The 26,526-nt window shown below is 46.3% G+C and overlaps 2 protein-coding genes across 3 annotated transcripts in view; both read right to left on the bottom strand.

Annotated features, from left to right (window-relative positions):
• Positions 1–5,404: 5,404 nt before the first annotated feature.
• Positions 5,405–11,616, bottom strand: Cpa1 (carboxypeptidase A1). The gene is made up of 10 exons (XM_020183805.2): positions 11,552–11,616; positions 10,959–11,040; positions 10,261–10,494; positions 9,956–10,057; positions 9,305–9,406; positions 9,026–9,136; positions 8,513–8,603; positions 7,871–8,070; positions 7,322–7,406; positions 5,405–5,656 (listed from the first exon to the last, which is right to left on the bottom strand). The coding sequence occupies exons 1-10, from the start codon at positions 11,614–11,616 to the stop codon at positions 5,469–5,471; spliced, it is 1,260 nt and encodes a 419-aa protein (XP_020039394.2). The 3' UTR covers positions 5,405–5,468.
• Positions 11,617–23,007: 11,391 nt separating this feature from the next.
• The window catches only part of Cpa5 (carboxypeptidase A5), a 30,813-nt gene continuing 27,294 nt past the window's right edge, over positions 23,008–26,526 (bottom strand). The window contains exons 9-11 of one of the 2 annotated variants that reach the window (XM_020183800.2): positions 24,328–24,527; positions 23,952–24,036; positions 23,008–23,521 (exon numbers count right to left, since the gene is read on the bottom strand). In XM_020183800.2, the coding sequence (XP_020039389.1) occupies positions 23,334–23,521; positions 23,952–24,036; positions 24,328–24,527 (473 nt within the window). In that variant the 3' untranslated portion in view covers positions 23,008–23,333. The remainder of the gene's footprint in view (positions 23,522–23,951; positions 24,037–24,327; positions 24,528–26,526) is intronic. The other variant, XM_020183801.2, reaches the window with a different exon arrangement.

The raw sequence follows: 26,526 nt of genomic DNA on the forward strand, positions 1-26,526 counted from the left end.
GACTTATGGAAATTATTAAAATTGTAAAAGGCATCCTTAGATTGGTACCCTGATCAGAGCATAAGAAAATGTAATGGTGGAAATTTATTCATGTTGAACTATGACAGAACAGGATTCAGTTCATGATTTTTTTATGTGTTTACAAAACTGTATTTGTCACACTGAGATCCCCTGATGGTCTCACCCTCTGGTGCAGATCCTCTGTGTTGTGAATTTAGAAGCAAATTGTCTTTACCTGTGTAACGTCAAGGCGCCTAGTAAAATGTGTGACGAACAGAAATTACTTATTAAATGCTATTGGCTGATGGACCACGTGTTTTAAAGATTATCAATCTGTCTTCCGTTAGAAGTTTAGACAGTAAGCTCCCAGAGGGTGCAAGTCATCAGCTCTGTGACAGTAGCCTTTAAATAAGTATTTGTGAGTAAATGACTTGAATCTGTCAAGACCAAAGGGCAACGTAACGACCATTGTGGTGCCACTCAGTGCTAGCCTGCATTCTGGAGACCCAGAAAATTCATTATCTTCCATCCAGTTGTACATCCTGCATTTGTACACAGGGTTTTGGATCCCCCTCTATGGGAGATGCTCAGAGAGCTGTTTGGGGAGTTACTGTCACCCTGCCTGGCTGCTACCTGCCAGGCCCTCAGTGGTCTTCAGAAGTCATTAAGGACAGGAGGCCCACTGGCCCCATCTGAGAGAGGGTTATTTTTCTCTCACCTTTCAAATCGGATGATAATACCAGAAAACACGTATGGAGAGCTTACACATGTTAGGTAGCACTCCTAGATTCTCTGCGGTATATTTTGACTCTTAATTCTCCCAGCAGCCCTATGAGGCAGGTACCCCAGTTTCAGAAGAGGAAGCTGAGGTGTGGGTGGAAAGAAGACATCTTGCCCTGAGTCACTGAGTTGATGTGAAGCTAGGATCTAGCCTGAGAATGATGACTGCAGAGCATGTTCCTGTGAGCATCCCACTCTCTTCCCACATGAGGCAGGCTCCGCCATGTTCTGGCTCCCTGGGCAAGGGATACCCTCGTTTACCAATGAGAACAAACTTTCCTTGGTTATTGGCTTCTCTTCTCTCCTCATCACTGAGATTTTACTGGAAGCCTTCCTCCTCCTGCCTGCACAAAAAGCAGTGGGAGGAGGGGGCGAATTCAACTGTGATACATTGTAAGAACTTTTGTAAGTGTCACAGTGTACCCCCAGTACAACAAAATATAATGAAAAACTTTTTAATTTAAAAAATTAAAAAAAAAAAAAAAGAAGTGAGAATCCAGGAACTAAAACACTTGTTCCTGGAAATACCAACTTTCACATTTTCACAGCGTCTCCAATGTCCTGTCTTCAAGACAGTTGTCCAGGGCTTCTGAGCTTTATTTTGTCTATCACAGAGATCTTGTGAACGTCCACTTAAGGAAGGGAAGTTATAAACTTTATATAACTAGATGGAGATGTGGTAGGGACAGGCTGTTTTCCAAATAGGTTGAGTTATTCATTTACTAACTCATGTTGATCTGATCTATATCTGATCTCGTTCCTTTGTGATGATGTTTCTGATTTTGACTGAAACACAAATTGCCAGACAATGGCCACAGACAATGGAAACAGATGTAGGTTTCATGGGGAAACGGAGGCAAACCTCTTTTCTACAGCCTGTGCCAGCAGAGCACTTCCTCCACCACTGCATTCGCTAAAAATGCAGCTGACACCATGACTGTGGGTAAACAGGGACTTTTCATTTTCTCCTTTTACTTTGGCAATAAACACTTGGCAATCTTGGTCTCTAGGGCTGTTAGATGATGCTCACAGTTTGAGTTGCCAAATTAATGCGAATCCTGAAAGCTTCAGGGAAGAATTCATTATCCTTTGACAGTTGCTCAGATTTGATGGGTGCTCGGTGCTTTTCTCAGATCTCTTGTTGGCCTGGCCACTGTGAAGGTTATGGTTGGTCTAGGTAGCATCTGGGTCTTAGCATGTTCACAGGATGACGTTTGCACAGGCCTTCAAGCAAAACCCCTGCACATTGTCAAGTCTTCCTAGTCCCACTTGCCTTTGCAAAACGATGGCCAGGATGATGAATAGCTCTGCATTGGATGAGGGACCAGTGAGGTCATATCTGGATCATATTCAGTGACATTTCAGTTTCAACATCAGGCCGAAGCCAGTGAGCTAGACATACATATCAGAGTGTTAATTCCAGAGAGTATTTGAGGATTCTCTTTGGACACCAGTGGCCCACAGGCCACATTGAGAACCACCTGTAAAGGTCTAAGGCAGAAGAAAATGAGCTTACTTAAAAAGAAGGATCTTGAAGGGGCCCTGGAGACTAGGTATTGGCATAGTCAATTCCCAAGTTTGTGATGGGATCTGAATGTGAGCAGAAGGGCCTCTTGGGAGTTTGCACCGGAGCTATAGCAGAATGCTTAGAGAATAGTCCCAGCTGGGGACCTGAGACATCCCTGCCCAAGTAGTAATACTGAGGCTTCCAGCTGTCTGCAGTATGAGTTTTTCTGAAGACAGTCTGCAGTGTTCAGGAAAAGTTGGTGAAGGAAGATACCAGAAGAGTATGGGTTTAGACAAATTATAAAAAACAATCTAACAAAGATGAAGATGGCCATTGACATTGTTGATACTGAGAATAAGTTAAGTAACTTTACACACAGATGATTTGTTAGCTGCTGTTAAAGATGATTACAAAAGTTCATTGCAAGGGGCTGGAGGCATGGCACTAGCAGTAGAGCACCTGCCTAGCAAGTGGAAGACCCTGAGTTCAAACTCCACTACCACCAAAAAAAAAAAAGTTCATAAATTCAGAAAAGTATAAATAGCAAGTCCACCACCACTACCCAAGATAGTCAATTATTATTGGTGGATGTGTATGTGTGTGTGTGTAACATAAATAGGATTCATATTCAACATACTATTTTGTAGCCAACTTTATAAAAGAACAACCATATTGATTATAAATCATATGCCATCAAATTCACCCATTTTAAGAACACAGTGGGGCTGGGAATGTAGCTCAAGTGGTAGAGTACATGTTTAGCAACTGTAAGACTGGGTTCCATCCCCAGTACCACACACAAAGCCCAAATACAGTGATTTTAGCAAATTCTTTACTTTGTGTGCTGTGAACATTTTTCCATGTCAACACAGAATTTAATGGCTTCAAGACATTCCATCATGTGGATGGGTGGTATCAGTGTCCATACTGATCAGTATTTAGGTTCTTTTCCTTTATACGTACTTCACTTTTTACTATTCCAATCTCATAATGCATATTTTTAACTTCTTCAAATATTTTTAGAAAAAGAGTTCTTTCAAAGTGGATTTTCTGGGTCTAAGAGACAATATATTTAAAATTAAAGCATTTAAATCTTTTATTTAAATTGCCAAATTTGCAGAAGGTGGCACATATACGTCCTCCCACCAGCAGTATTTGTCCTTATTTCTTCCTACCCTTGATAACACAGAGTCATCATTCTTTTATTCTTTGCCAATCTGATGAAAAGAAAATATCTTTATTTTTCTTTAATACAAGGAATCACTGAGGATCAGTATCTTTCATATATTTTTTGGCTTTTTCTGTTTCTTCTTTTGGGAATTCCCTGTTCTTCTTTTGAAATGTTACTCTTTTTCTTTCTCTTACTTTACTTCTACCCTAAGCCCGTCAAGGTTAATAATACACATTTTCATATAAGTTGCAATATTCTCTAAAGTTGTTATCGTTTAGCTTTACATTTTTATTTATAAATTTTAAAAAATTACCTCTAGATTGGTAAAAATGTATCTGCAAATAATTTAAAGCTCTCCCTAAGGCTAAAAAAAATGTTTAATTATTATCTGCCACATCTCCATTCACTGTGATGTTAATGTTATTATTTTATTTTAAGTGCATTGCTCCATTCTTTTTCAACTTTCCTAGGACACTTACTTGCTCAGAGCCTTACTTTCCAAATTACAAACAAATCTGGTGATTCAAAGTAACTTACACATGGATATCTTCAGCAAGCCAATGACATACAGATGATAAAAATTATGAATTCATTAACAAAAGTAGAGAAAGTTCACTCAGTGGGTAACTAATTATTGGGCAGCTATATGTCAGATATTGTCAATGGCATTGGAGATTGGATATCAAAAAAAGTGCTTCCTAGAAGGAGAGAGCAGTTTATTTTAAAATTAAGCAATTCTACCATCTAGATGATATAATTATGTCCTCATGCTAACTTAATTTCTTTTTCTTATTATTGTTTATTAAAAGGTGATCAGCTTCCTACTTGGCTAAACTCAGCAGTTAAAATGGGTTTAGCTTATCTACAGTCTCTTGTTGCACACATTGAAGAGAACTGTTTTCCCAATGGTAACATGAAGAGTGCTACCAAATCCTCAAGCCATCTCTGCATCAAGACTGAAACCTTGTTTTTAGAGACTAGGTCCTACTATGTAGCCCAGGCTGGGTTTGAACTCATGATCCTTCTGTTTAAGTCTACAGGTGCTGGGATTATAGACATGTTCCATAATGTCTGGCCAGAAACACCTTTTTTACCTTGTGTCACAAGCTTACATACAAACAAGTTTACATATGGAAGAAACAAAAGGCACATTCTTGCTTTAAAAAAGGCGGGATGCTCCACGCATTGTGGTGCTAGCCACTAAGAAAACTGTCACAGGCCTCAAGATCACCACGCCAAGGTAGGGAAGCCAACTTTTAGGAGCTATGGGAAGAAGGTAGAAGGAACAAGAGGGCAGAAGTGATGAGCCGGGGTCCTAGGAAGGATGTAAACCAATGAAAAGTGAAGCAATTCTGTCCCAAAGGCTAAGCCTTTGTGATACCTACAAGGAATAAAATGTCCCCATCAGCCTGTTGGCTCTTTATCTTCAGGGAGTGATTGCATTTCACCCAATTGTTTTTTTTCCAATGTCAGTCTGGAGTGTGAGACCACATTTTGCTTTATTGTAATCTGTTTTCCTTGGCTTTAACATCTGTTACATCTGTTTGGGACAGCAGTGGCCACCAGAATGATTAGATTTCATACTCCTGGTTACTGCTGTGATAGATGAATAGATACAACCAGTTTGACTATTGTGCGTACTGAATTCCTCGCCACCATGGGGTACTGGGCATTTGGTTAGCAGCTGTGGCTACTGCCTGCTACTGAAATATGAACAAACCTACCTCACTGGTGGTTTGTGCTCAGGGTGGTCTAATTAAAACAGACACCTCTTGGATACAACTTTACAGGACCCTAGAATGCTAGGGAACTTAGGGGTCATCCAGTCTAACCACCCACACATTTCAATCAAGACCTGCAGGAACTAAATCACTTCTGCCCTAGCTGAAAAAGGTGGCCACACCACATGCATTCCACACACAAGTCCCAAGATTCTGCTCCTTATACATTTGAACTTTATTTGATTCCTTGGGTGGGGCCAGAAGGAGGAAGAAGATGCAAGGGGCCGGATCAGTAGGGGTGCTCCAGGGTGTACTCCATGATGGTCAGAAGTGCCAGCCATGTCTCCTGAGCGGTGGGGATGATCTGCCTGGCAGGCAGCAGGAAGCCATAGAACCCAGTGTCCCGGAGCTCGAAGGTGAAAGAGTACTTGATGCCCTGATTGTAGGTCCAGTCAACAGTGTTGCCACTGGCTTGATCTGGGGCATCAGCAGAAGCAGAGGAGAGCAAGAACATTCACTTGGGAAATGACATGGGCCCCATTAGCCACCCAAAGCCCGAAGCTTTGAGCAATGCTTAGTGGAGGCTGTGTTTACCAGGGTCTGCTGGTGACAAGTAGCCTGACTTCCAGGAAATTCCCCATGGCTCTAAGCCAAAGAGACCAGCAACAGCTGTCCTGTTTATTCACTGGGGGTTGCAAGAAAGACTGTGCAATTGCAAAAGCCTGTCTTAAAACTGTCCCCACCCGACAGTCACCTCGATGACACCTCTAAATATGCCAGAGCTCCCTGCTTGGGAAACTGGGATTCAATGCCCCTGGGTTCTGGTCTGCAGAGGAGAGTGCAAAGATTCAGAATCAAAGCAAAGGGCCCCATCTCCCCTGGGAGGAAACTTTACCAGGTTTGCAGTGAGCAATACCTAATGAACCTGCTTTCACTTGGCTGGACAGCAGGAGGTGGGCTGCATGGTAGATTTTTTATTTGCATAAATTAATCATATAAAGGGGTTTCATTGTGATATTTCTATACATAGATGTTAGATTTTAACTTGACATTGAAAATTGCAAAAACCTTTGACTTGGGGTTAAAACAGTTTTTAAAGAAGGCCTGGGATCCAAAATGAGGTCATCCTTAGATAAGACTGCAACCCACTCACTGCCCCAAACCTGGGCAGATGAAGTGGGTGCATGGACCTCCCACTCTGGTCCCTGTACCCTGCTTCTGCCTTTTAGTACTCTGAGGCAGCCACAAAATCTCTTGGCTAGTCCCAAAACACCCCAAGCTAGATCACACAATTTAGCCTTTCCCTTAGAAAGTTCCTCTGCCTGGAGGAGAGTTCCCCAGATAGATAGCCTCTTAGCTCCCCCTACAATTCTGACCCAAATTCCTATGTGTCAATGAGGCCTGCCCTTCTGCCACCTGCCCCTTGCCCCCGGCATTCAACTACTACCCTGATATTCCCAATTCCCCTTACCCTGCTCTGGTGTGAGGTTTCTTCCCAACATCTGTCACCTAACACACTGCCTCATTTAAGCACCTTGTCATTCTCCCAACCTCAAGCATAAGCTTCCTGATCTTTGCTTAAGTTATTCATGCTGTATCCCAGGCACACCAAACAGGACCTGAGTGCTCAGTAAACCCTTGCTGGCTGAATTCCATTTTGGTGTAGCAGTGTTCTTCCATCACATGTACAGTATAAGTAAGTGGGGGAAAGACTGAGTGTATTCTCTAATGGGCACTGCAGACATGTTATTTATTGATTGATTGATTTACTGGTGGTACTGGGATTTGAACTCAGCCCCATGCTTGCTAGATAGGCACTCTACCACTTGAGTCACACCCCCAGCCCTGCAGAAGTGTTTTTGAAGCAGAATTTCCTGGTGATCTACAAATCCCAGCAGAACTCTCCACCCTATCCATGCATGAGGCTGGACTTAGCCCTAAGATAAGGGGTTAAGAGGCTCAGAGGAATCCATGTTTGAAAGTGTCAAAGAAGGCAGAGTTCATGTCAGGAAGAGGCCTAGCCCACCCTCCAGCTGTCAGGCACAAAGGGCCCTTCTCCCCACCCAGGCTCCCAGATATGGGTGTCTTGAGCAGAAAGAGTCAGCTGATGCTGGTCCTGGGCCACCAGAAGAGGCCACTTACAAATTGTTGTGATGATGCTGCCATAGTCGAACTGGGTCCCGTACAGAGAAGCCAGGGCCTTGACAGCAGACTTGGCTACCTGATCCTGGAGAAAACAGCAAGTAGGGCCACCTGTCAGGGCTAGAATAGCCCAGGAGCTAACGGATGGTCCAGGAGTAGGCATCAGCAGAAGCATGTCCCCACAGAGAGCACAGAGCCTGTTCGGCCCTGAAGGTCAGCCCTGGAGTTTGACAGCATCACAGGCCTGTCCTGGCAGGATGGCTGGCCGGCACTTCCCTGCCTTGGGTCACACCACAGCTCCAGATGTCATGCCACAAGTTCAAAGACTTGCTCTGGCACGTGAAAGAAATAACATGACACTTTGTGCCTCAGTTTCTCAGAAGGAAAGGCTAGTCTACCCTGCTGATTTTCCCAAACGATCAGGAGCTCAAGGGGGAAAAGATACTGAGCATGCTGTAGGCTTTCAGCCTTCTGGCAGCTATGATGGGTGAAAACCCAGGCTGCCCATAACTGCCCTTGGGACAAAGGACAAGTGGGGTCGTCACCTACCAGCTCTTTCTGGTCAGGGGCTGGTTGTGATGTGTAGCCATAGGGGTAGAGGAGGAGCTGAGAGTAGCTATGGATGGAGATGAAGGTCTTGATGTTCCCGTGGCCCTTCACAAAGTCCACAATGGACTTGACCTCCACTTCAGAGTTGGGAGACTTGCCACGGTACGTCTCCGAGCAGGGGTTATCACTGGCTCCGCTCTCTGTGGGATGACAAAGGGTAGAGCTAGCATTTCCTAACTGAAGTGTTATGGCTTCTATGACTTCTGCAGCTACAAGTTGTATGGGGTTGGGGGGAAAGGGATACATGGGGGCTCAACCCCATCCTCAGATTAAGGAAAGGCCAGAGGCCTCATAACCCTTAGCCCTGCCTCCCTTTCCAGCTAGGTTAGGGCAGAGTGATATAGCCAAGGAGTTGAGGGTAAGCTAGAAACCCTGGAGATGGGCTTTCAGACCTTATTTCCATCTGGAAGGAACTTTCTTTCTATAGACATGGATCTAACACTGAGAGCCCTTTGAGGCAGAGCTGAGATCCCACACACTTCCCACTGATACCAGGGCAGGAAAGGGGTAGGGTAACCAGACCAATGGAGGCTCAGAAGCCATTCTGGGTTGTCTCTGCTGCCAAAGACATGGGAGCCTTACCCCCAAAGCCAGCGTCCCAGTTCCTATTGGGGTCCACCCCAACACAGTTGGAGCCCGGTACGAGGGATCGAGTCTTGCGCCACATGCGATTCTGAGGAAAGAAAAGGTATCAGACAACCCACAGCACATGTGGAGCATCATTGTTTCATTTACCATAAAAATAAAAGTAGGGCCAGAAGGTAAGGGCCGGGGCAGCGGCTCTCAGCTGGGGACAGTTTTGATCTCCCTTCAAAACATGTTGTAGTGTCTGGAGATGTTTTTGGTTATCATGACCAGGAGGCATCAACTGGGAGAAAGTCAAGATCTGCTAAATACAAAACCTGCACAGGACAGCCCCCTCAAAACAAAGAATCATCTGCCCAAAATGTTAATAGGTCCCAAGTTGAGAATCCCCAATCCAGGAGGACAGGTCTACTTGCCCCTTCCTTGACTGTGGGGGTTGAGATTAGGGGTAAATTGCTGTAGGCTCAGAGCTACATCCTGCTTTCTCTGAGAACAAGAGGCAGCTCATACCGTGCTGTGGGTGTAGGCAAAACCATCAGGGTTAGTGATGATCTCCAGGAAGATGTCCATGTTGTCAAGAATGGCAGTGACCGTTGGGTCCTGGCCATAGTCTTCAGTGATCTGGTGGGGGGCAGAGGGGAAGAACATAGAGTATCTGCCATGTTAGAGCAATAGACACCTTCCCTACCCTCCCCCTGTGGTCCCTGTTCATGGATGGGAAAGAGCTTCTGTGGACCTTGGACACAGCACCCCTCCAGGTAAGAGCCCTCCTCATCCTCCCAACCTTACCTTCTTTGCAAACCAGACCCCACTGGCCTGGGTGACCCACTCCCGGGAATGGATGCCCGTGTCAATCCAGATGGCTGGACGGTTGCTACCTCCAGTGCTGAACTGGAAGGAAAGGAGGCAAGGAAATGAGTGGGGTCAACTTCACGGCTGGGGCCTTATCTCACTCCCATGAAAGGGAGTCCACTTGGACCACAGACTACCTGCTGTCTGTATATCCGAGGTGGAGGTTCTGTTACCCATTCTTCAAGTAGGTAAAGGGGCTAGGGGCTGGACAGAGATCCTACCGTACTTGACCTTCTGCTCCAAGCTTGGGGCCAAAGATGAATGAACTGACTTCCAGCCCGCAGTCTTTTCTGCTGCTCAGATAGTTCTCAATGGGACATCACCAACTAAATGTTTTATCTGGTCTCTTCAGTCTCCATGATACTTTCCATATTGATTGGAAACACTTGAGTCATCAGAGTTTAAAGTTGTGTATGTATGTGTGTACACACACCCAGGCCAGTGTTGTAGAAGTTCAGACCTTCCTGAATAGCTGCACAGAAAGTGTGTATAGCAGTGTGTCCCCTGAGACTGTGGCTTCCGGTGGGAGCCATGCCCATACGTTAGAGCCCGTTCTTGCATGTGTGTCTACATCTGAGCATGCATTACCTTCAGCACATAGATGGGACGATCTTCGTAGCTGCTACCAATCTGGATCTTGCTGACAAGCTGGGGGTGCTCAGCTACCAGCAGGTCTATGAAGTCATAGATCTGAGACGGTAAAGAAGGGCGTTGTGCACCCAGAATGCAATGCAATGACTCTCCATTGGAATGTGATGGAGCCATGACCTGGACCATGCTGGTCACATGAAGGACTTAGGTGGGCTATCCACACCCAAGCCAGCCCTGGCTCTGGAGCACATTCTGCCAGCCATGGTGAAAAGCCTGACATTTATTGGGAAGCATGCCCTCACCTCCTCCAGGGTGTGGTAGGTGGCATAATTAAATGCATCAGTAGACGCGGCCCGGGTCTGGACAGTGGCCATCTGCTCCTGTTCCTCATCCAGAAGCAGCTGCACGTCCTTGATCATAATCTCATAGCTGATGCCGTGGGACTCCAGGAAGATTTTGACAGCCTGGAGGCTGGGGAAGGGCACTCGGACGTCGATGGGGATGCCAGGCCTGGCAGGGTGCCTCCAGAAATCCAGCTGGGAAGACAGGAGCCAACACTGTCACAGTGGGCTGGAGGTACCACCAGGACAGCAAGCTAGGACAGGGCCAGCCTGGGAGTGGGTGTTGGTGTCAAAAGCTCCCATATAACTGGGGCTGGGGCATGGGTGCTAGGGGCAGATAAAGAGGAGAAACCTGGGGACAGACAAAGCATGGTGTGGTCAGGAAATGGCCAGAGTAGAGAGGCTTTGAGACAGTAAGGTAGACCAAGGGAATGAAAAGGAAATCCACTTTGCCAAATGCTAAAGGGCAGAAAGATCTGGAACTGAGGTATTGGAGCCAGTCGCTTCTTAATAGAGAATAGTCCCATGACTCCTTGCTGGAAGGCAGGGACAGAGCTCAGGTACCAGGTGGCTATAGGGGGTGATGAAGGTCTGGGGTGTGCCCTGCTGTCCTGGGAGGTCTCCTGGGGCCTCAAAGAGACATTCTCCCTGCCTCTGACCTGCAAGTGCTCCAGGTCCTCCAGCTGCTTCACCTTCTGCACCTGGGCTTCACTGGCTGTAGAGATTCGGAGCACCTGGTGCCTGGGCAGATCAGGAGATCCACTGAGACCTGAGGCAACCCCTTCCCTGGCCACCAACTGCCTAGGTTGGGGAAGAGCTGCAGTCTGAGTCCCCAGGCTGGGCCTGGGTCCTCTTGGCTGAATAGGAAGAGGCACAAGAGATCTCAGTAATGAGAGGCTGGCCTCCCTTGTATCTTCTCTTGCTTTCTTGGGAAATTTCTAGACTTTGCTGTCCTCAACCCAGTTTAGACTACTTTTCCTCCTCACAAGCTGGCCAGACCTCTTCCTTCCCATTCTTCTGAAAATTCCTCCTGAGAGCTCAGCTCCCTCCAAGGCTCAGGAGAGTTCCCCAAGGGGCCTGACCCCTCCCAGCCCTGTTCCCCACCAGCCTGCTTCCCCAGGGTGGAACCAGTCTGTCCTCTCTGGCTGCGCTCTCTCACAGAGAGGCACAATGTGTGCCTCCTCCACACACTGGTTGGAAGTGAATCCTCCCCACTGCTCCTCAGGGTGCCCTCCCCTCTCCAAACCTTTACCCCACAAAGTCCTTAGTGCCAAAAACAGCCCCCAGCAACACACTTAAAATCAGCAGGCCCCTCATGCTGAAGCCAGCTGGGAAAGACAGACTGAGGCCAAGACTGAAGTATGGGGCCTTTTAAACCCAGGAACAGAGGTCTCCTGGCTGTGCTCCCCCTCACAGCTGGATCTGATCCCACGGGGAGGGGAGGGTGGAAGTTTTGAGCTCTGGTACCTTTTCACCCTTCCTGATAAAGTGGCAGGGAACAGGGCAGGTGGAGAGATAAGCCAGGCTTCCACCCTTGGCCAGGAGGGTCAGCTGGGCCAGAAGCCTCCCAACTGGGATTCATCATGCCGCCCACAACCACAAAGACCTTGCTGTGAATGAGCTATATCAGAAACATGGATGACATTCGTGTCTTCCCACAATGTCAGAATTGAGTGAGTAACAATAAAGTCACAAGCTATACGTTCATTTCATTAGCTTTAATTCACCAAGTACTCCTGCTTTCACTTGGTATTTGTGGCCACTGGCAAACACAAGCTCTTTTATTCCAGTCTTAATAACATTAACTCTCAGATCACACATTACACTTCACACAATGATGTAGAGGTTACAGAATGGCAAAGAAAGGGTTAAAGTGGCTGCAGGGTGCAGGGGCCTAACTAAAGGAAAGAGCTGATGCAAAAAGAGTCACTGCAGGTGGTTAGATAAGATATTCACAGTAAGGAACCTGAGCTATTCAGGCAGAGGGCTGCCATAGTGTGGAGCTGTTTCCAAGATTACTGGGTCTGCAGGAACAGCAATTCCAGCAAAGGGATCTTGCTGAGCGGAATTGGAATCCCGGGGACAGAGTCCCTGTTGACACCATGACACTTGCACTGGATGGTCTGATGATGGGTGAGTGGGTATCACCTTCCCCCTAGCATCAGATAATTCGGGTGAAGTGGTTGCATCATTCATTGGTCTGGTATATTCATAAGCTCCTGGGCCTGTTTTTTCTGATATGGTTTTGATATGCCCACGTGTCCATGCATTTCTGATTTAATTTGGTAAGTCCATAGGTGCTAATATATTATTTGCATAAATAAGTTATTTATCAGTCTGTGTCTCACGGTTTCTGCTGGACAGACGGTGGTTGTTTACTTGCATGAATAAGATGTAGAGTCACTCTGCCTCAGTATTTGCGCTCAAAGTGGAGCAAACTGCTGTTTGATAAAATGGCATCACTCAGGAAAACACAGCCTGAAAGCTACTGTTATATGAAGTAACTGTTCTATGAAGTAACTTAGAGCAGGGCACAGCCTCACCATCACACATGGTAGTTGGGCTATGGTCCTGTTCGCTGACTTGGCAGTGGAAAAGGAGCCAGGACTCCAAGAGGCCACACCAGTTGGGGCCTGATGCCCAATTAAGTGTTCCTATCTCCTATGTTCCTGGGATAGAGCTAGCCAGGGTCTCTACCCCCATCCTGGAAGGCTCCTTGCCCTCCTGGCTTTGCCCAGCCTACTTTGTGCAGAACACATTCCCACTGGAGCCCAGGCCATTGAAGGGGACTCCTCAGCTCTACTCCAGCCAAAGTGGCCTTGTAGGAGTCAGGCCATGGTAGCAGCAGCTGGAGCAGAGTCCTAATTTTCACCAGCAGTGCCTTTATCCCACACCATAGGTCCCTGAGGTCCAGGGTGCTCTTGGCGGGAAATGGACCCAAATACCATCTGAACAGAAGGATGGTAAGACCCAGGAACAGATCCATGCTGGAGCTGTACAGAGTATAGGAGAAATGGGGATGCACCCAGAGGAATTTGCTGGGCTCCATTCACTGACCTCATCACAGAGACATATAACCCAAAACTACCCAAATCCACAGGGGCTCACAAGCACCACATGGGGACTGCTCTGTTAACACCTCAGGCTTGGGTACCAGTGACAGCCCAGGTTGCCCTTTCTGCTTTCCATCTAGTCCTTTTGCCTGGCCAGTCTTCACAATATATACCCACAACCCTGTCCACGCCGAACTCTAGGAAGACCATAAACCTGGAACCCACCCTTAGCAGATGCAGCATCTCCATGAAGGCTGTCCTCTGCATGCCTGTGCTCAGCCCCAGTCAGGGCTCACTGGCCCCGGCTGCCTCTTCTGCCACCTCTTTCTCCCCCACCTACTCCTCAGAACGCTCAGCCCTTTGTTCACCCTTCTGGTGCAGCCACTGCCCCCTCTGCCATGACAACAAGACACATGGCCCTGACCTCAGGCCATGTTCACAGTCTAGTAGGGAAGACAGAAGGAACCAGCTAACTTGTTGGCTCTCCAACAGGTCTCCAAGAAGCTGTCACCAACAGGCTTAAACATGCAAGGGAATATGCTTGGCATATTCTTCTTGCTGCAGGAGACCTGGACAGCACATTCTGTGATACAGTGAGAAAAGTACCATCAGGGTTCAGAGATACACTGTGGCCTCTAAAGGAGGGTCCAGGCAAGGCATCACGAAGACAGTGACATTTGACCTGAGTCTCAATGGTAGGATTTTGTCAAGCACAGAGGAAATGGGCCCTTACTGTAGCACTTGAACACAGAACTCACATTTAGTTCTCCCTTTTTGTTCCTGGAGCACTATTTTTGTCTCCCCAAGGAGTCTGTAAATATCCGCAGGCCAGGAGTCACATCTTGCCCAGTGCTTTCAGCATCCCTCATCCCCTAGTACCCTGGAGTTTCTCTCCTCTGCTCCCCACCTGGAGTGAAGGTTTTGGAGAGCCTTTCCTGAGCCTGCATTATGAAAACAATGTACCTTTTTCTATTTCCAAATATAAAGTGGTCTTATAATTTTGCATCTCTCTTGCTCATAAGTCTTATGTTGGGAGATGTCAGCTAGTTCTTGGGCCTCCTATGAATTCCTTCCAGAAAAGACAAGCTCTAAAAAAAAATCAAATAGCAGGGGAAAGGCACAATTCACCAAGACAGCCTCATTCTGCTTCCAGCCTGAATCAAAGATAGCCAAAAGCATTTTCCATGCTGCAAGCAAAAATTTGGGCCAGCACTGACAAGAAACTGGCAGCATGGAGGCAGAGGAATTGAGGTCTCAGGTGGAGGCTCGGCCTGATCCCCTGGACCTCTCCGCAGCACCTCAGAAAACTGAAATTACCTCTTGGTAAAGACCAATTTCTAGAATGTAGTCTGGGGACAGGGCCACAGCTCTGTCTTCCTTACCCCATGGCATTGCTCCACATTGGACCAAGCCAGGGGCAAAGATGGAGGCCATTAGGCTGAAAGCTGTGGGGAGAAACAGCAGGAAGACCCATAACCCCAAGAAAGAAACCTCAAGGTATGTCACCAGCAAGTGCCCAATGCAAATAGAGGCCTGCTGTCACATTGTCCATCCTCATTTATTCTAGATTGTGTGGAAGCATACGCTCTCAGGAAAGTCTAAGACCGTGGAGGAGATCCTATTCCCTTTGGCAAGTGATTGGTTAACAGGTGGGCATGTGAGGGGAGGTCAGTATGGAAGCTTCTAGAAAAGGTTTCCTACTCTTAGGTAAAAGGGGTAAGGGAGAGCAATGGAAGGGGTTGAACAGACCAAAGTAAAGTATACTCACAGCAGGGATACATTAAGAAACCTCTTTGAATATCAGTTTAAATATTAATAACGAAAGACAGGACTATAAAATAGGTACAGTGTGTATTGAGGGGTACTTGTGGGGGGGTGAATGAAGGAGATGAAGGTGAGGGGGTATGGTTGATGGACTTCATATACTTACGTGAAGTAGAACAAAGAAACCTCTTGCGATTGCTTTAAGTGGGGTGGGGAGGGAGTTGAGGGGGAGACAGCGGGGGTGAGCTAACCAATGTACAATATAAGTCTATTTGGAATTGTCACAGTGAATCCCTCTTGTACAATGAATATATCCTAATAAAAATTTATTTAAAAAAAAAAGAAAAAAATCTATCCTCATTTTAAAAAGAGAAGGTTTCCACTCTTAAGAAGGAGGCACCTTTCTTTGGCTATTGTTACATCTGTTGCCCTGCCTTTGGATTACACAATATAAAAAAAATGTATATTTGATTTTTGCTAGTTGGGGGTTTCTGTTATTGTAAAAAGCATTCTAACTGAATTGCCTACTAAGTTTTGGTTGGTTTTTTGTTTTATTTTGTTTGTGGTACTGGGGCTTGAACTCAGGACTTCATGCTTACAAAGCTGGCGCTCGAATGCTCGAGTCGCACCTCCAGTCCATTTTTTGCTGTGATTATTTTGAGTATGGGGTCTCAAGAACTATTTTCCAGTGATCCTCCTAATCTCAACTTCCCAAGTAGCTAGGATTACAAGCATGAGCCACTGGCGCCCAGCCTTACTAAACTTTAAAAGTGTTTGTATAGTCAGGAGACAGGACCAATCCCAGCTGATAAGAGCCCTTATGGGAAATGGATAAAGACACCCTCCTTGTCTGGGAAGACACAGTCCCTCACTCTCTCACCATGAGAACTTTGTGCAGTACACAAACTAAACAACTAGCTGGGATAGGCCTGTTGCAAAGAGCCCCCAAACACAATCATCAGAGGCTCTAAGACAATGCTCAGAGACCCCCCCCCAAATTCAAACTTAGAAAATAGGATGTTAAAGTGGCAAAAAGAGATCTGATTGCCAGTGTCCATACTAGGGACCAAAGAGGGACAGAGGACAGGGTGAGAGATCCTGTACAGAACATCAGAAGGGCTGGATACAGCAACCAGGTAAAACTTTGATGGTCCCCCAGCGTTGAGTCCATGTGAAATTGTGTGTGGTGCCATTGTGTGTATGGCTGAGGGCCCATGAGGATTTGGGGTAGCCAAGTGTCGGGCTCTGCCTAGCACCCTCTTCCTTCTGATAGCCGCATCTCCACTTTCCTTTAGGGGCCACCCCTTCCCCACTCTGAGGCCACGTGATTCAGGTGGGCCCAACCTCTCCATCACACCCCAGTGCTGGGGAAGAGCCAACAAGTTTCATTTTTTCCCCTCCAAGTTTTATCAAGTTGGTTTTCTGCTATGTGACTGAAAAAAGTACAAAGTCATTCTCGAACTTCAGAAGAGAACAAAGTGGGTGGGAACGCCTTCTAAAAACGTTGTCCCAAGTCCATTACAGAACTTCTGCCAGGTCACTTCACATCCATGGGCCTCAGTTTCCCCAGGGGTGAGCTCTGTGTATTCCTCCAGCTATGACACATTATAACTCTAGAACATTTGCATTATTTACTACAAAACCAATCAAACCATGGGAACAGGTCTGGGAAGGGAGTTGGGAATGGAGCCACCAAAAGCCTGGGGTGAGCCATGGGTGGGTATGCCCAGTGCAGTGGAGGTCAGCAGCAGTAGCTTCTGGAAGCCACTAGGCATGGGGCCATGCTAGAGGCTGAAAGGATGTCTCAGCCTGGTTCTTCCTTTATAACTGAGGGTGCAGTGGAGCCCATCAGTTTATTTGCTTTGAAGCTGCAGAGCTGTTACTGTAAAGTAGTGTGGCATTTGTCCTGGAAGTAGAAGCAGAGCTTTCATCTGGGGAAGAACCATCCTGAAGAGAAAAGCACTTCAGTGTCCAGGGTCTTTAGAAAATGTCACAACACAGCCTGATCTCAGAGTGGAGGGATGCAGCCCCACATAAGGGGACAAGTGGAGTTGCTTCTGCTGAGCCTGGGGGGGAGGTAGGGAGCACAGTTGGGGAGGGGAAAATGGACCACCCCAGCAATGCAGGAACAAGTAGAAGATCTAGGAGGGTAAAGACCTTTTGGGGTTGCCCCATCAAGGGACATGAGCCACCAACTCCAACATAGAGACGTCTAGTATCCAGCTTCAATTTTGTATTTTCTATAATGTATTTCCCTCCATGTCAGCCATAAAACTGTCATAAAACAGCTTTATGAAACGATCGCCATGGTCTTAGCTGTGCTTCAGAGAATGGAAGGAGGTGGGCTGGGGGCAGGGTGGTGATGAGAGCCACACAGTTTGGCGAAGCTGCTTAGGAGCGAGCAGTAAGCCAGTTGCAGATCCCAGGGTGAGAGGGAGCAGTCAGCAGAGCCCACGGCTACAGCCAGGAAAAGGATTTGCTGCCTGAGAACATTCCACAGAGCCCACCCCAGCCTCTGTCCCAACATAGCAGTGGCCATGCCGGAAGTGGCAGCAGCCAGGCCTGGCTTTCTGACAGCAACAAAGTGACAGATGTGTTTTTCCGAGGACGTGGTCCTGAAGAATAAATCTAGGCAACTGCTCTGCCTGTAAGGATCTCAGACGCTGAGTATTTGGGACAATCCTTAGACATGGTAACATGTTCTGCACAGTCATTCCGTTGGGCTCACCTGTGGCTGGCCTCTTGTCCTGGTCTGCCACAGAACCCTTACTCTCCCCTACCATATGCGTTCGGCTCCGAGCAGCACTGAAACTTAGGACCTGGCATTCCCTTGATTCTCTCACCGACAGCCTGGGCCCTCTTGCTTTCCTAAGGGAGCATTTTCTATTTTAGTTTAATTTTTTCAGTAAAGTCATTTACTGAAATGACTGTCTCTGGCCCTGTCTCCCATTGGAGTGGTCAAAGGGGAGATGGAGGAGGCCACAGGAAGTGGACGGCACCTCACTGGACTCCTGGACGGCAGCCATTGGCCCATCACCCTGGGCCTCTGCTGCCGGCTGGCCTCACACAGGACGTTCACATTCCAAACTGGCCGCCGGGTTGTTTTCTTAAGAAAGCAATAACCGTGCACATTCACTGTGGTTCTTTATGGTTTTCCATATGTATAATCGCTCTTTCTCCCTCCAGTTTTCCCAATGTTTTTTTTTTCTTTTAAATAAATGCTCATAAATTTTACTGGTGAGAGGGATGAAAAAACATACAAAAAAGAGCAGTTTGTTGCAAAAGGAAAACACACACTCAGGCAAACACGCACGCACATACACTAAGCAGAATCTAGAAAAACTGAGCTCCTGTTGAGCATTATATACTTAATAGAGAAAAGTTCAGGTTTTATGAAAAAGATGCCCCAGTAACTTCGCTGACACTTGCCTAAGTCTCCAGCTTTTGTTCAATATACTTAACTCCTGTCATCATCTCCCTGAGCTTGCTGAAACCTGGTGGTGGCCCCTCTGTCCTGGGATCCAGTGAGCTGGGGCTAAAGCGACCCTGGCTTTAGTCGTCTTCAGTCATTAGGGGTCACGTGGGTCTCGTGCAAGTCTCATGATACAGAAGCCCCAGACTTAGAACTGCAGAATGAGGGTTTGGATTAGAACATCTGGAAAGTTCTATGGCTTTATGATGAACTAGAGTAAGAAACTAGTTCTGAGGTCCCTTCAGATCCTCCCTGCCCCTCAGAGAAGCCGGAGTTGACTTTGTTTCACCTTCCCAACATTCATTTTTCCCTCCCTTCTTAGGAGAACTCCTCTTTTATTTGGAGCAACAATGTGTGGAGCTGTACAGCAATTTCCCAGGCTCCCTTGCACCTGGAATGTGGCCACATGACACAGTTCCAACCAATAAGATATGCTTGTTTGCAATCCTGGAGATCGAATCCAGGGCCTTGAGCATGCCAGGAAAGCACTGTTCCACGGAGACATATCCCAGCCCTTCCAAACGAAAAGATACAAATTTAAGTCCATGAACCATCCAACTCAGCAGGCTCATTTTTACTCCTTATCTAGTAGTGTAGCCATCTTGCAAATAGAGCTCAAAATACAGTCGTGTGCTCCATAAAAACATTTCAGTCAACCACCAATGTTGGTGGTTCTATAAGATTATAATGGTAATAACAGTACTGAAAATTTCCTATTGCCTAGTGGCATTGTAGCCACCATAAAGTCAGTGTAGAACAACACGTTACTTGCGTGTGTGGTGAAGCTGGTGCAGACAAATCCACTGTGCTGCCAGTCATATAAAGGTATAGGGCATACAAGCCCAGTGCTGGAGGCTCACACCTATAATCTTAGCTACTCAGGAAGCAGCAATCAGGAGAATCACTGTTTCAAAAGCTCAAATGGTAAGAATCCCTACCTAGCAAGCATGAAACCCTGAGTTCAAACCCTAGTGCTGCCCCCCAAAAAAGGATAGTGTATACAATTATATACACTGCCTAATACTTATGATAGTAGACAGCTGTGTTACTGGTTTCTGTATTTGTTATACTGTATGTCTCATTGCTATTTTAGAATGTACTTGTTCCTATAAAAAAAATTGACTGTAAAAGTTTTAACATGTCACACAGGCAGTAGCCTGTTTACTCTCTTGATTGCATTGATTTTTCTTGTGCTTGATTTAATCTTGTGTTGTCTTGTTCATCGTGGCCTTAGAAACACTAGGAGCCACTGGGTGTGTGCGTACAAATATGCATGTGTGTGCGTGCGTGTATATACACATGTACACATACCATAGAGCCTAGTTGTGTAGTGGGCTACACTATAGATTTGTGTAAAACAAACCTGAAAGGCCCACCTCAGATGATTCCTTGTTACATGGTAAAAATAAAACCCTGTCTGGCTAAGCCACAGAAGGTACATTTCTGTCACACGCAGCAAATTAATGTGAGGCTGAAGTCGGTCCTTCCACAAATATTGAGCATCTTCCACGTGCCTGGTGCTGTCAGAGCTGAGAATGAGCAAACCAGCCATGGCGCTGCCCTCACAGGACTCACAGACCAGCTGGGAGACAAACAGTGAGTAAACAAAGATGACAAAGAATTACTAATTATCATTACTCTGAACGAAACAAATGAGACTTTGGAAAGGAGAATGGTAGAAGAAGCTCTGCACCCAGTGGGTGGTAGAGCTAGGACTGGTGAGGAAATATTGAAGAGAAGATCAGAAGAAAGAACATTCTCTGGAATGTTCTCGGCAGCACATGCCGAGTCCTCTAGCTGGGAGGAAGCTGGCGAAGTCGGTGAGTTTGGAGATGAGGGCTGAGTAGCATAAAAACAAGGTGGGAGAGGCAGGAGGTCATACAGTGCCTTGGGTGAGGTTTTAAGTCACTGGAGGATCTTTAGGAGAATGTCTTGTTAAAAAGTTGCTTGTTAAAGCAACTGAGGCCAATAGGAAAAGGGGACCAGGAACTAGAGAAAAGGTTAGATCAAAAAGAATTAACCTAGAAGGTAACACCCACGCACAGGAAATCAATGTGAGTCAATTGCCCTGTATAGCTATCCTTATCTCAACCAGCAAAACCCCTTGTTCCTTCCTATTATTGCTTATACTCTCTCCACAAGAAAATTAGACATAAGGGCAAAATAGTTTCTGCTGGGTATTGCGCGGGGGGGGGTGGGGGGGGGTGGGGGGGGGTGGGCGGAGTGGGTGGTAAGGGGGGGGGACAGGGGGGAGAAATGAACCAAGCCTTGTATGCACATATGAATAATAAAAGAAAAATGAAAATAAATAAATAAATAAGGTACAGAACCATCAAAAAAAAACAAAAGACCTCCATCTGGAAAACAGTTTCAGTCCCAACTTTTGTGGGTCTCCTGTCTGCTCAGAGATTTTGCCAACCTGCTTGTGAAAACAGGCTCCTGGGTCCTGGTCCTGAAGGCCAGTCCTAGCCCTGTGACACAGAAGCATGTGTCCTTTAGCTACCAATCTCTCTGACCTGAGCCTCTTCATCAGAAATAAAGACAGTAATAGTCCCACCTTAGAAAGCTGAGAGTGGGTGATGTGTGAGTCCCATAATGCACTGGGAACCCTGCTTGGCACATACAAGTGCTAGGAGAGAGTTTGTCATGTCCACTGTTACCAGGAAGCCCATTAGAGCCTCTGTACTTCTACCTCCCGACCAGTGCTTCTCCAGCTTGGCATGAGAGTCAACTGTCCCACTCCCAAGATTCTGGTTCTTTCTGGGAATGGAACCCAAAGGCCTACATTGTAAACAAATCTTCCATGGACTCTGCTGCAGGTGGCTTACGGGCCACATTTGGACAAATAGTGACATAGTGGTTTTGGAGTTAAACAAGGCTGAGTTCAAATCTCCCTCAACTTTCCATCTGTGTGGCCTTGTATGGCATTTCAAACTTCTCCAAAACTTGCTTTCCTTATCTGAAAAAATGAGCTTATTAATACTAGTAACATCCCCCAGCAGATAAAATAAAAATTGTGAAGAAAGCATACAAGTTATAATCACAGATTCCAGTGTGTAAAGGTATCAGCCATCCTATTTATCTATTTTTTATATTTATATTAACTTAACCCATGACCTCCTATTTCCACTAACAAAAGAAAACTTCAGTTTGGAAAATCCAGCTCACTGAAACCACTTCCAGCTTAATACAGAACAAAACCCCTTAGTCTCTTGGGGGGACTTGTAACCAGAATCAGGGTGTTCCCCTCTGGTGCTGCTGGTTCAACCCCTCAGACGATTCAAGCTCTTGATTCCTCAGGGCTGGCACATGACACAGCTGGTCCTGGACACTCACTCACATGCCCAGCCAATGCCCACTGTGCCACCATGGCTGTTGGCTGTATGTCCTTTGGCCTTGGCCTCTTGCCTCTACCCTAGACCTTCTTGTCTGCCACCCACCCCCCTTTTTTTTGCTCAGAGTTCTCAATAGCTGCACCACTGTAGTGTACCTTGAACATGTGGCTGTCCAGTCCCCTTCCTCAGCCATTTACTAATTTGCCACTTAGGTGCCATGGTGGATATGGGCCTTGTCTGGGATTTGAGATCTCTGATAACCTCCTTCTACCAAATGCTTCTCTTTTTGCAGACTGTATGGAAGGAGGGGACTCTTACAACCTCCGTGTGTTCTCTTGTCTAACTTTATACTTTTTTTCTTTTGCGGTACTGGGGTTTGAACTCAGAGCCTCATGCTTGCTAGGCAGGCACTCTACCACTTAAGCCACTCCCCCCAGTGTGTTCTCTTGTCTATGTGTCCTCTGGAGACTGGCTCCTGGACACACACACACACACACACACACACACACACACACAAATCACAGCACACCACACACACACACACTGGTTCTTGCAAATAGAAGTCATAACCTCAGACTAGTGGTTCTGTCTCAGACTTACACAACTGATTCAGCTCTCAATTGGTTTCTTGCTTCTAGGGGTGTCTGCCTCCCCTGAGATCAGAGCAGCAGACACGCAGACACACTACCCCTGCTCTCCAATGACGGGAGAAGGTGAAAGGCAGAAGAAAGGCTGGGGATGGGAGGAAGCCCCTCATTAGAATCTCAAAATGGCACCCCTTTAATTCTCTTGCAGAAAGCACCTACTTAGCACATGGCCTGGTCTGGAGTACCTGCTTAATGGCCACGATCCCATGACTTATTCACATTCACTCATGAAGCCAGAGGGATCCTGAGTGGACACCTCTGAAATGTGTCCCAACCTGGGAAATGAAGCAGGTAGAGGGGAAGGCCCCTGACTAAACACACCCACCTCTCCTGAAAGGAGCTAGAAATGCACCATTGGAGATCCTGTCCTTTAGATCAAACATTGTCCCGTCCCAGGTCACGTTAAAAGGTCAGTACTGCTGGGATGATCTCCCTATTCTAGCCCTGGGGACACTACAAGAGAAGGAATGGCACAGCCTGCAGGCCCCTCCTTTTCTTGGAGGCAGCAGGGGAAGTGAAACAGGGTCCCCACGCATATCAAGCTGCCCCTGGGGTCACTGAGCAGCCTTTGTCCCCTCTTCAACCCTGAGCCCCAAGGGGTAGCAGCCAACACCACAGACAGCAAAACCTGTTCAAACTTACATCTATTTCCTAGGGGTCCAGCAAAGGGTGCGGGGAAGGGATGAATAACTTGGGTTTCAGTAGAAGCCCCAAATCTTGGGGAGTGAGGTAAGCCCCACCTGCCATGGCCTCAGAAGCCTGGCTAGTAGGGGTGATTCAGGGCATGCTCCATGATGGTCCGTATGGCCATCCATGTCTCCTGGGCCGTGGGGATGATCTGCGAGGCTGGCAGCAGGAAGCCATAGTGTCCAGTGTCTCGGAGCTCGAAGCTGAAGGCATACTTGATGCCAGTGTCATAGGCCCAGTCCACGGTGATCCCACTGGCCACATCTAAAAACAAAAGAGCCCCAAAGAGAAGGAGAGGGTGAGGTCACAGGGTTCAAAGCATCCTTAGTGGAAAGTGGGTCCTGGAGCCAACCCCCACCCCCGACCTAGCCCCGACATCTCTAAACCATCAGGCCCAAGTCTCACCCTAGGCAATGCCCTTTCCTTTCTGCCCCCATCTTCTCCCTGCAGAAAGCTCCTTGGAGGCCACCAGACTGAGAGTCTTTCCCTCCAGGGGTTATTGCGGCAAGCTGGGCTGTGCTCTGATACCACAAAGAAACAGCTGGCTGGGTTCCACTGTCCACCCTCCTAGCCGGATGTGGGGACAGCTTTGGCCCAGCCCACTTGGGCCTGTGGTACTGCCCTGTGGCCAGCCAGGCCTACCAGGCCACTCACACATCATCTGCCTGACCCCAGGGGGATGTGTTTCACTCACAGAGAGTGGTGCTTATGCTGCCAAAAATGTACTTGATCCCGTGCACCTCATACAGGGCCTTCACTGCATCCTTGGCAAGGTCGTACTGCAAATGACAGCCAGAAAGTAAGAGACTGGGATGCAAAGGAACTGCCACACATCCCTCACCCTCAACAGCTGATGAGAAAAATGGATGGAGCCAACCCAGAAGTCAACTATGGAGACAGCTCTTGTGAGAAGCTTTGAACTTGAGCTCCCCAATCCTCCTTACCATGGGGTCTATTGGTCCAGATCCTCTTTTTCAGAGTGAGGGCCTGAACTCTCTTGGACTGGGCCAGATATGGTTTTTTCTGGGGATAGCATCCTCCTTACCCAACCTCTTAGCAGCCAAGCTTACCAGCTCTTCATAGTTTGAAACAGGATCCAGAGAGTGGCCATAAGGGTACATGAGCATCTGAGAGTAGCTGTGGATGGAGATCAGAACCTTGAAGTTCCCATGGTGTGTGATGAATTTCACAATGGCAGCCACCTCTGGCTCAGACTGAGGCCAGGGCCCATGGTAAGTCTCTGAGCAGGGGTTTTTATTTGAACCATTTCCTGGAAATAAAATAAAACAACCGGAAGGGTCACCATTTCCAGGTGTGGCTGAGACAGTGCTCACAAAATAATACCATGTGTTTCCTTTTATCTCCCAGCCTCCTTTACAGTTTGGTTGGGGTCATGTGACTGTTTTTTGGCCAATGAACATTGAGCAGAAATGATGTGTCACTTCTGGTTTGAAGCTGTTAAAAGCAAAGATGACTTCTCTATACTCTCTTCTGTCTGTGTGGCTAGAAGCAAAACATTCTAGACCCAATGAAGCCCACAAGAATAATTTAAAAGAAGACACACTACAAGTACTCAATGAGAATTTTATAGAGATGATACTGGATAGGGTCAACCAAAATGTACAGGAGACATTCAAGAAATTTCAAGACAATAAAAATAAAGAATTTGGAAAAGCAAAAGAAGAAATAAAGGAAACCATAGAAGCACTGTATAAACACCAAAGTGAAAGAGAGAACACAATGAATAAATGGATAAATGAACTCAGGACAAAAATAGACAACATTAAAGAGGAAAACTGCCAGGATATGGAAAACCTCAGAAAAAAAAACGAAATAGAACTGCAAAACAAAACGGAAGGCCAATCCAGCAGAATAGAACAAACAGAAAACAGAATCTCAGAACTTGAAGATGAAATGGTAATTAAAGGAAAAACCAAAGAACTATTAATTAAACAACTCAAGACCTGTGAAAAGAAAATGCAAGAACTCACTAACTCCATCAAAAGACCAAACTTGAGAATCATGGGCATCGAAGAAGGAGAAGAGGTGCAAGCGAAGGGAATGCGTAATATATTCAACAAAATAATAACAGAAAATTTCCCAAATCTAGAGAAAGATATTCCCATACAGATGCAAGAGGCCTCCAGGACACCAAACAGACCAGATCAAAATAGAACTACCCCATGACATATCATCATTAAAACAACAAGTTCAGAAACTAAGGAAAGAATATTGAAGGCTGTAAGAGAGAAAAAACAAGTAACATACAAAGGTAAACCCATCAAAATCACAGCAGACTTCTCAACAGAAACATTAAAAGCAAGAAGAGCGTGGGGTGAGATCTTCCGGGCATTGAATGAAAATAACTTCAACCCCAGGATACTCTACCCAGCAAAGCTATCATTCAAAATAGATGGAGCAATAAAAGTCTTCCATGATAAGCAGAAACTAAAACAATATGTGACCACAAAGCCACCATTACAAAAGATTCTGCAAGGGATTCTGCACACAGAAAGTGAAACCCAACTTAACTATGAAAAGACAGGCAGCACCAAACCACAGGAAAAGAAAAAGCAAGACAGTAGAGAGTAACCTCAATGTAGGTACACACAATCAAACCTTCAAACAACTAAGACAACTAAATGGCAGGAATCACCACATACCTATCAGTACAAACGCTTAATGTTAACGGACTTAATTCACCCATCAAAAGACACCGTTTGACAAAATGGATTAAAAAAGAAGATCCAACAATTTGTTGCTTACAGGAGACTCATCTCACCGACAGAAATAAGCATAGGCTAAGGATGAAAGGCTGGAAGAAGATTTACCAAGCCAATGGCCCCCGAAAACAGGCAGGAGTAGCAATACTTATCTCTGACAAAGTAGACTTCAAACCTACATTGATCAAATGAGATAAAGAAGGACATTCCATACTAATAAAAGGAGAAATAGACCAAAAGGAAATAATAATCATCAATCTGTATGCACCCAATGTCAATGCACCCAATTTCATCAAACATACCCTGAAAGACCTAAAAGCATATATAAACGCCAACACAGTGGTTGTGGGAGACTTTAACACCCCATTATCATCACTAGATAGGTCATCCAAACAAAAAATCAATAAAGAAATCCAAGATCTAAAGTATGCAATAGATCAAATGGACCTAGTAGATGTCTACAGAACATTTCATCCAACTTCTACACAATATACATTCTTCTCAGCAGCCCAGGGAACCTTCTCCAAAATAGATCATATCCTAGGG

Source organism: Castor canadensis, chromosome 2 (assembly GCF_047511655.1).
Source record: "Castor canadensis chromosome 2, mCasCan1.hap1v2, whole genome shotgun sequence".
In the NCBI taxonomy this organism is placed as follows: domain Eukaryota; kingdom Metazoa; phylum Chordata; class Mammalia; order Rodentia; family Castoridae; genus Castor; species Castor canadensis.

Bases quoted from the DNA above. Each gene is read 5' to 3' on its own strand.
- Cpa1 (XM_020183805.2), bottom strand. From the start codon at position 11,616: ATGAGGGGCCTGCTGATTTTAAGTGTGTTGCTGGGGGCTGTTTTTGGC. The intron at 8,071-8,512 runs GTAAGGCTCCCA...GTCATCCCACAG, and splicing joins CTGGGACGCTGGCTTTGGGG to AGAGCGGAGCCAGTGATAAC. The intron at 5,657-7,321 runs GTAAGTGGCCTC...CTGATGCCCCAG, and splicing joins CAGCATCATCACAACAATTT to ATCAAGCCAGTGGCAACACT.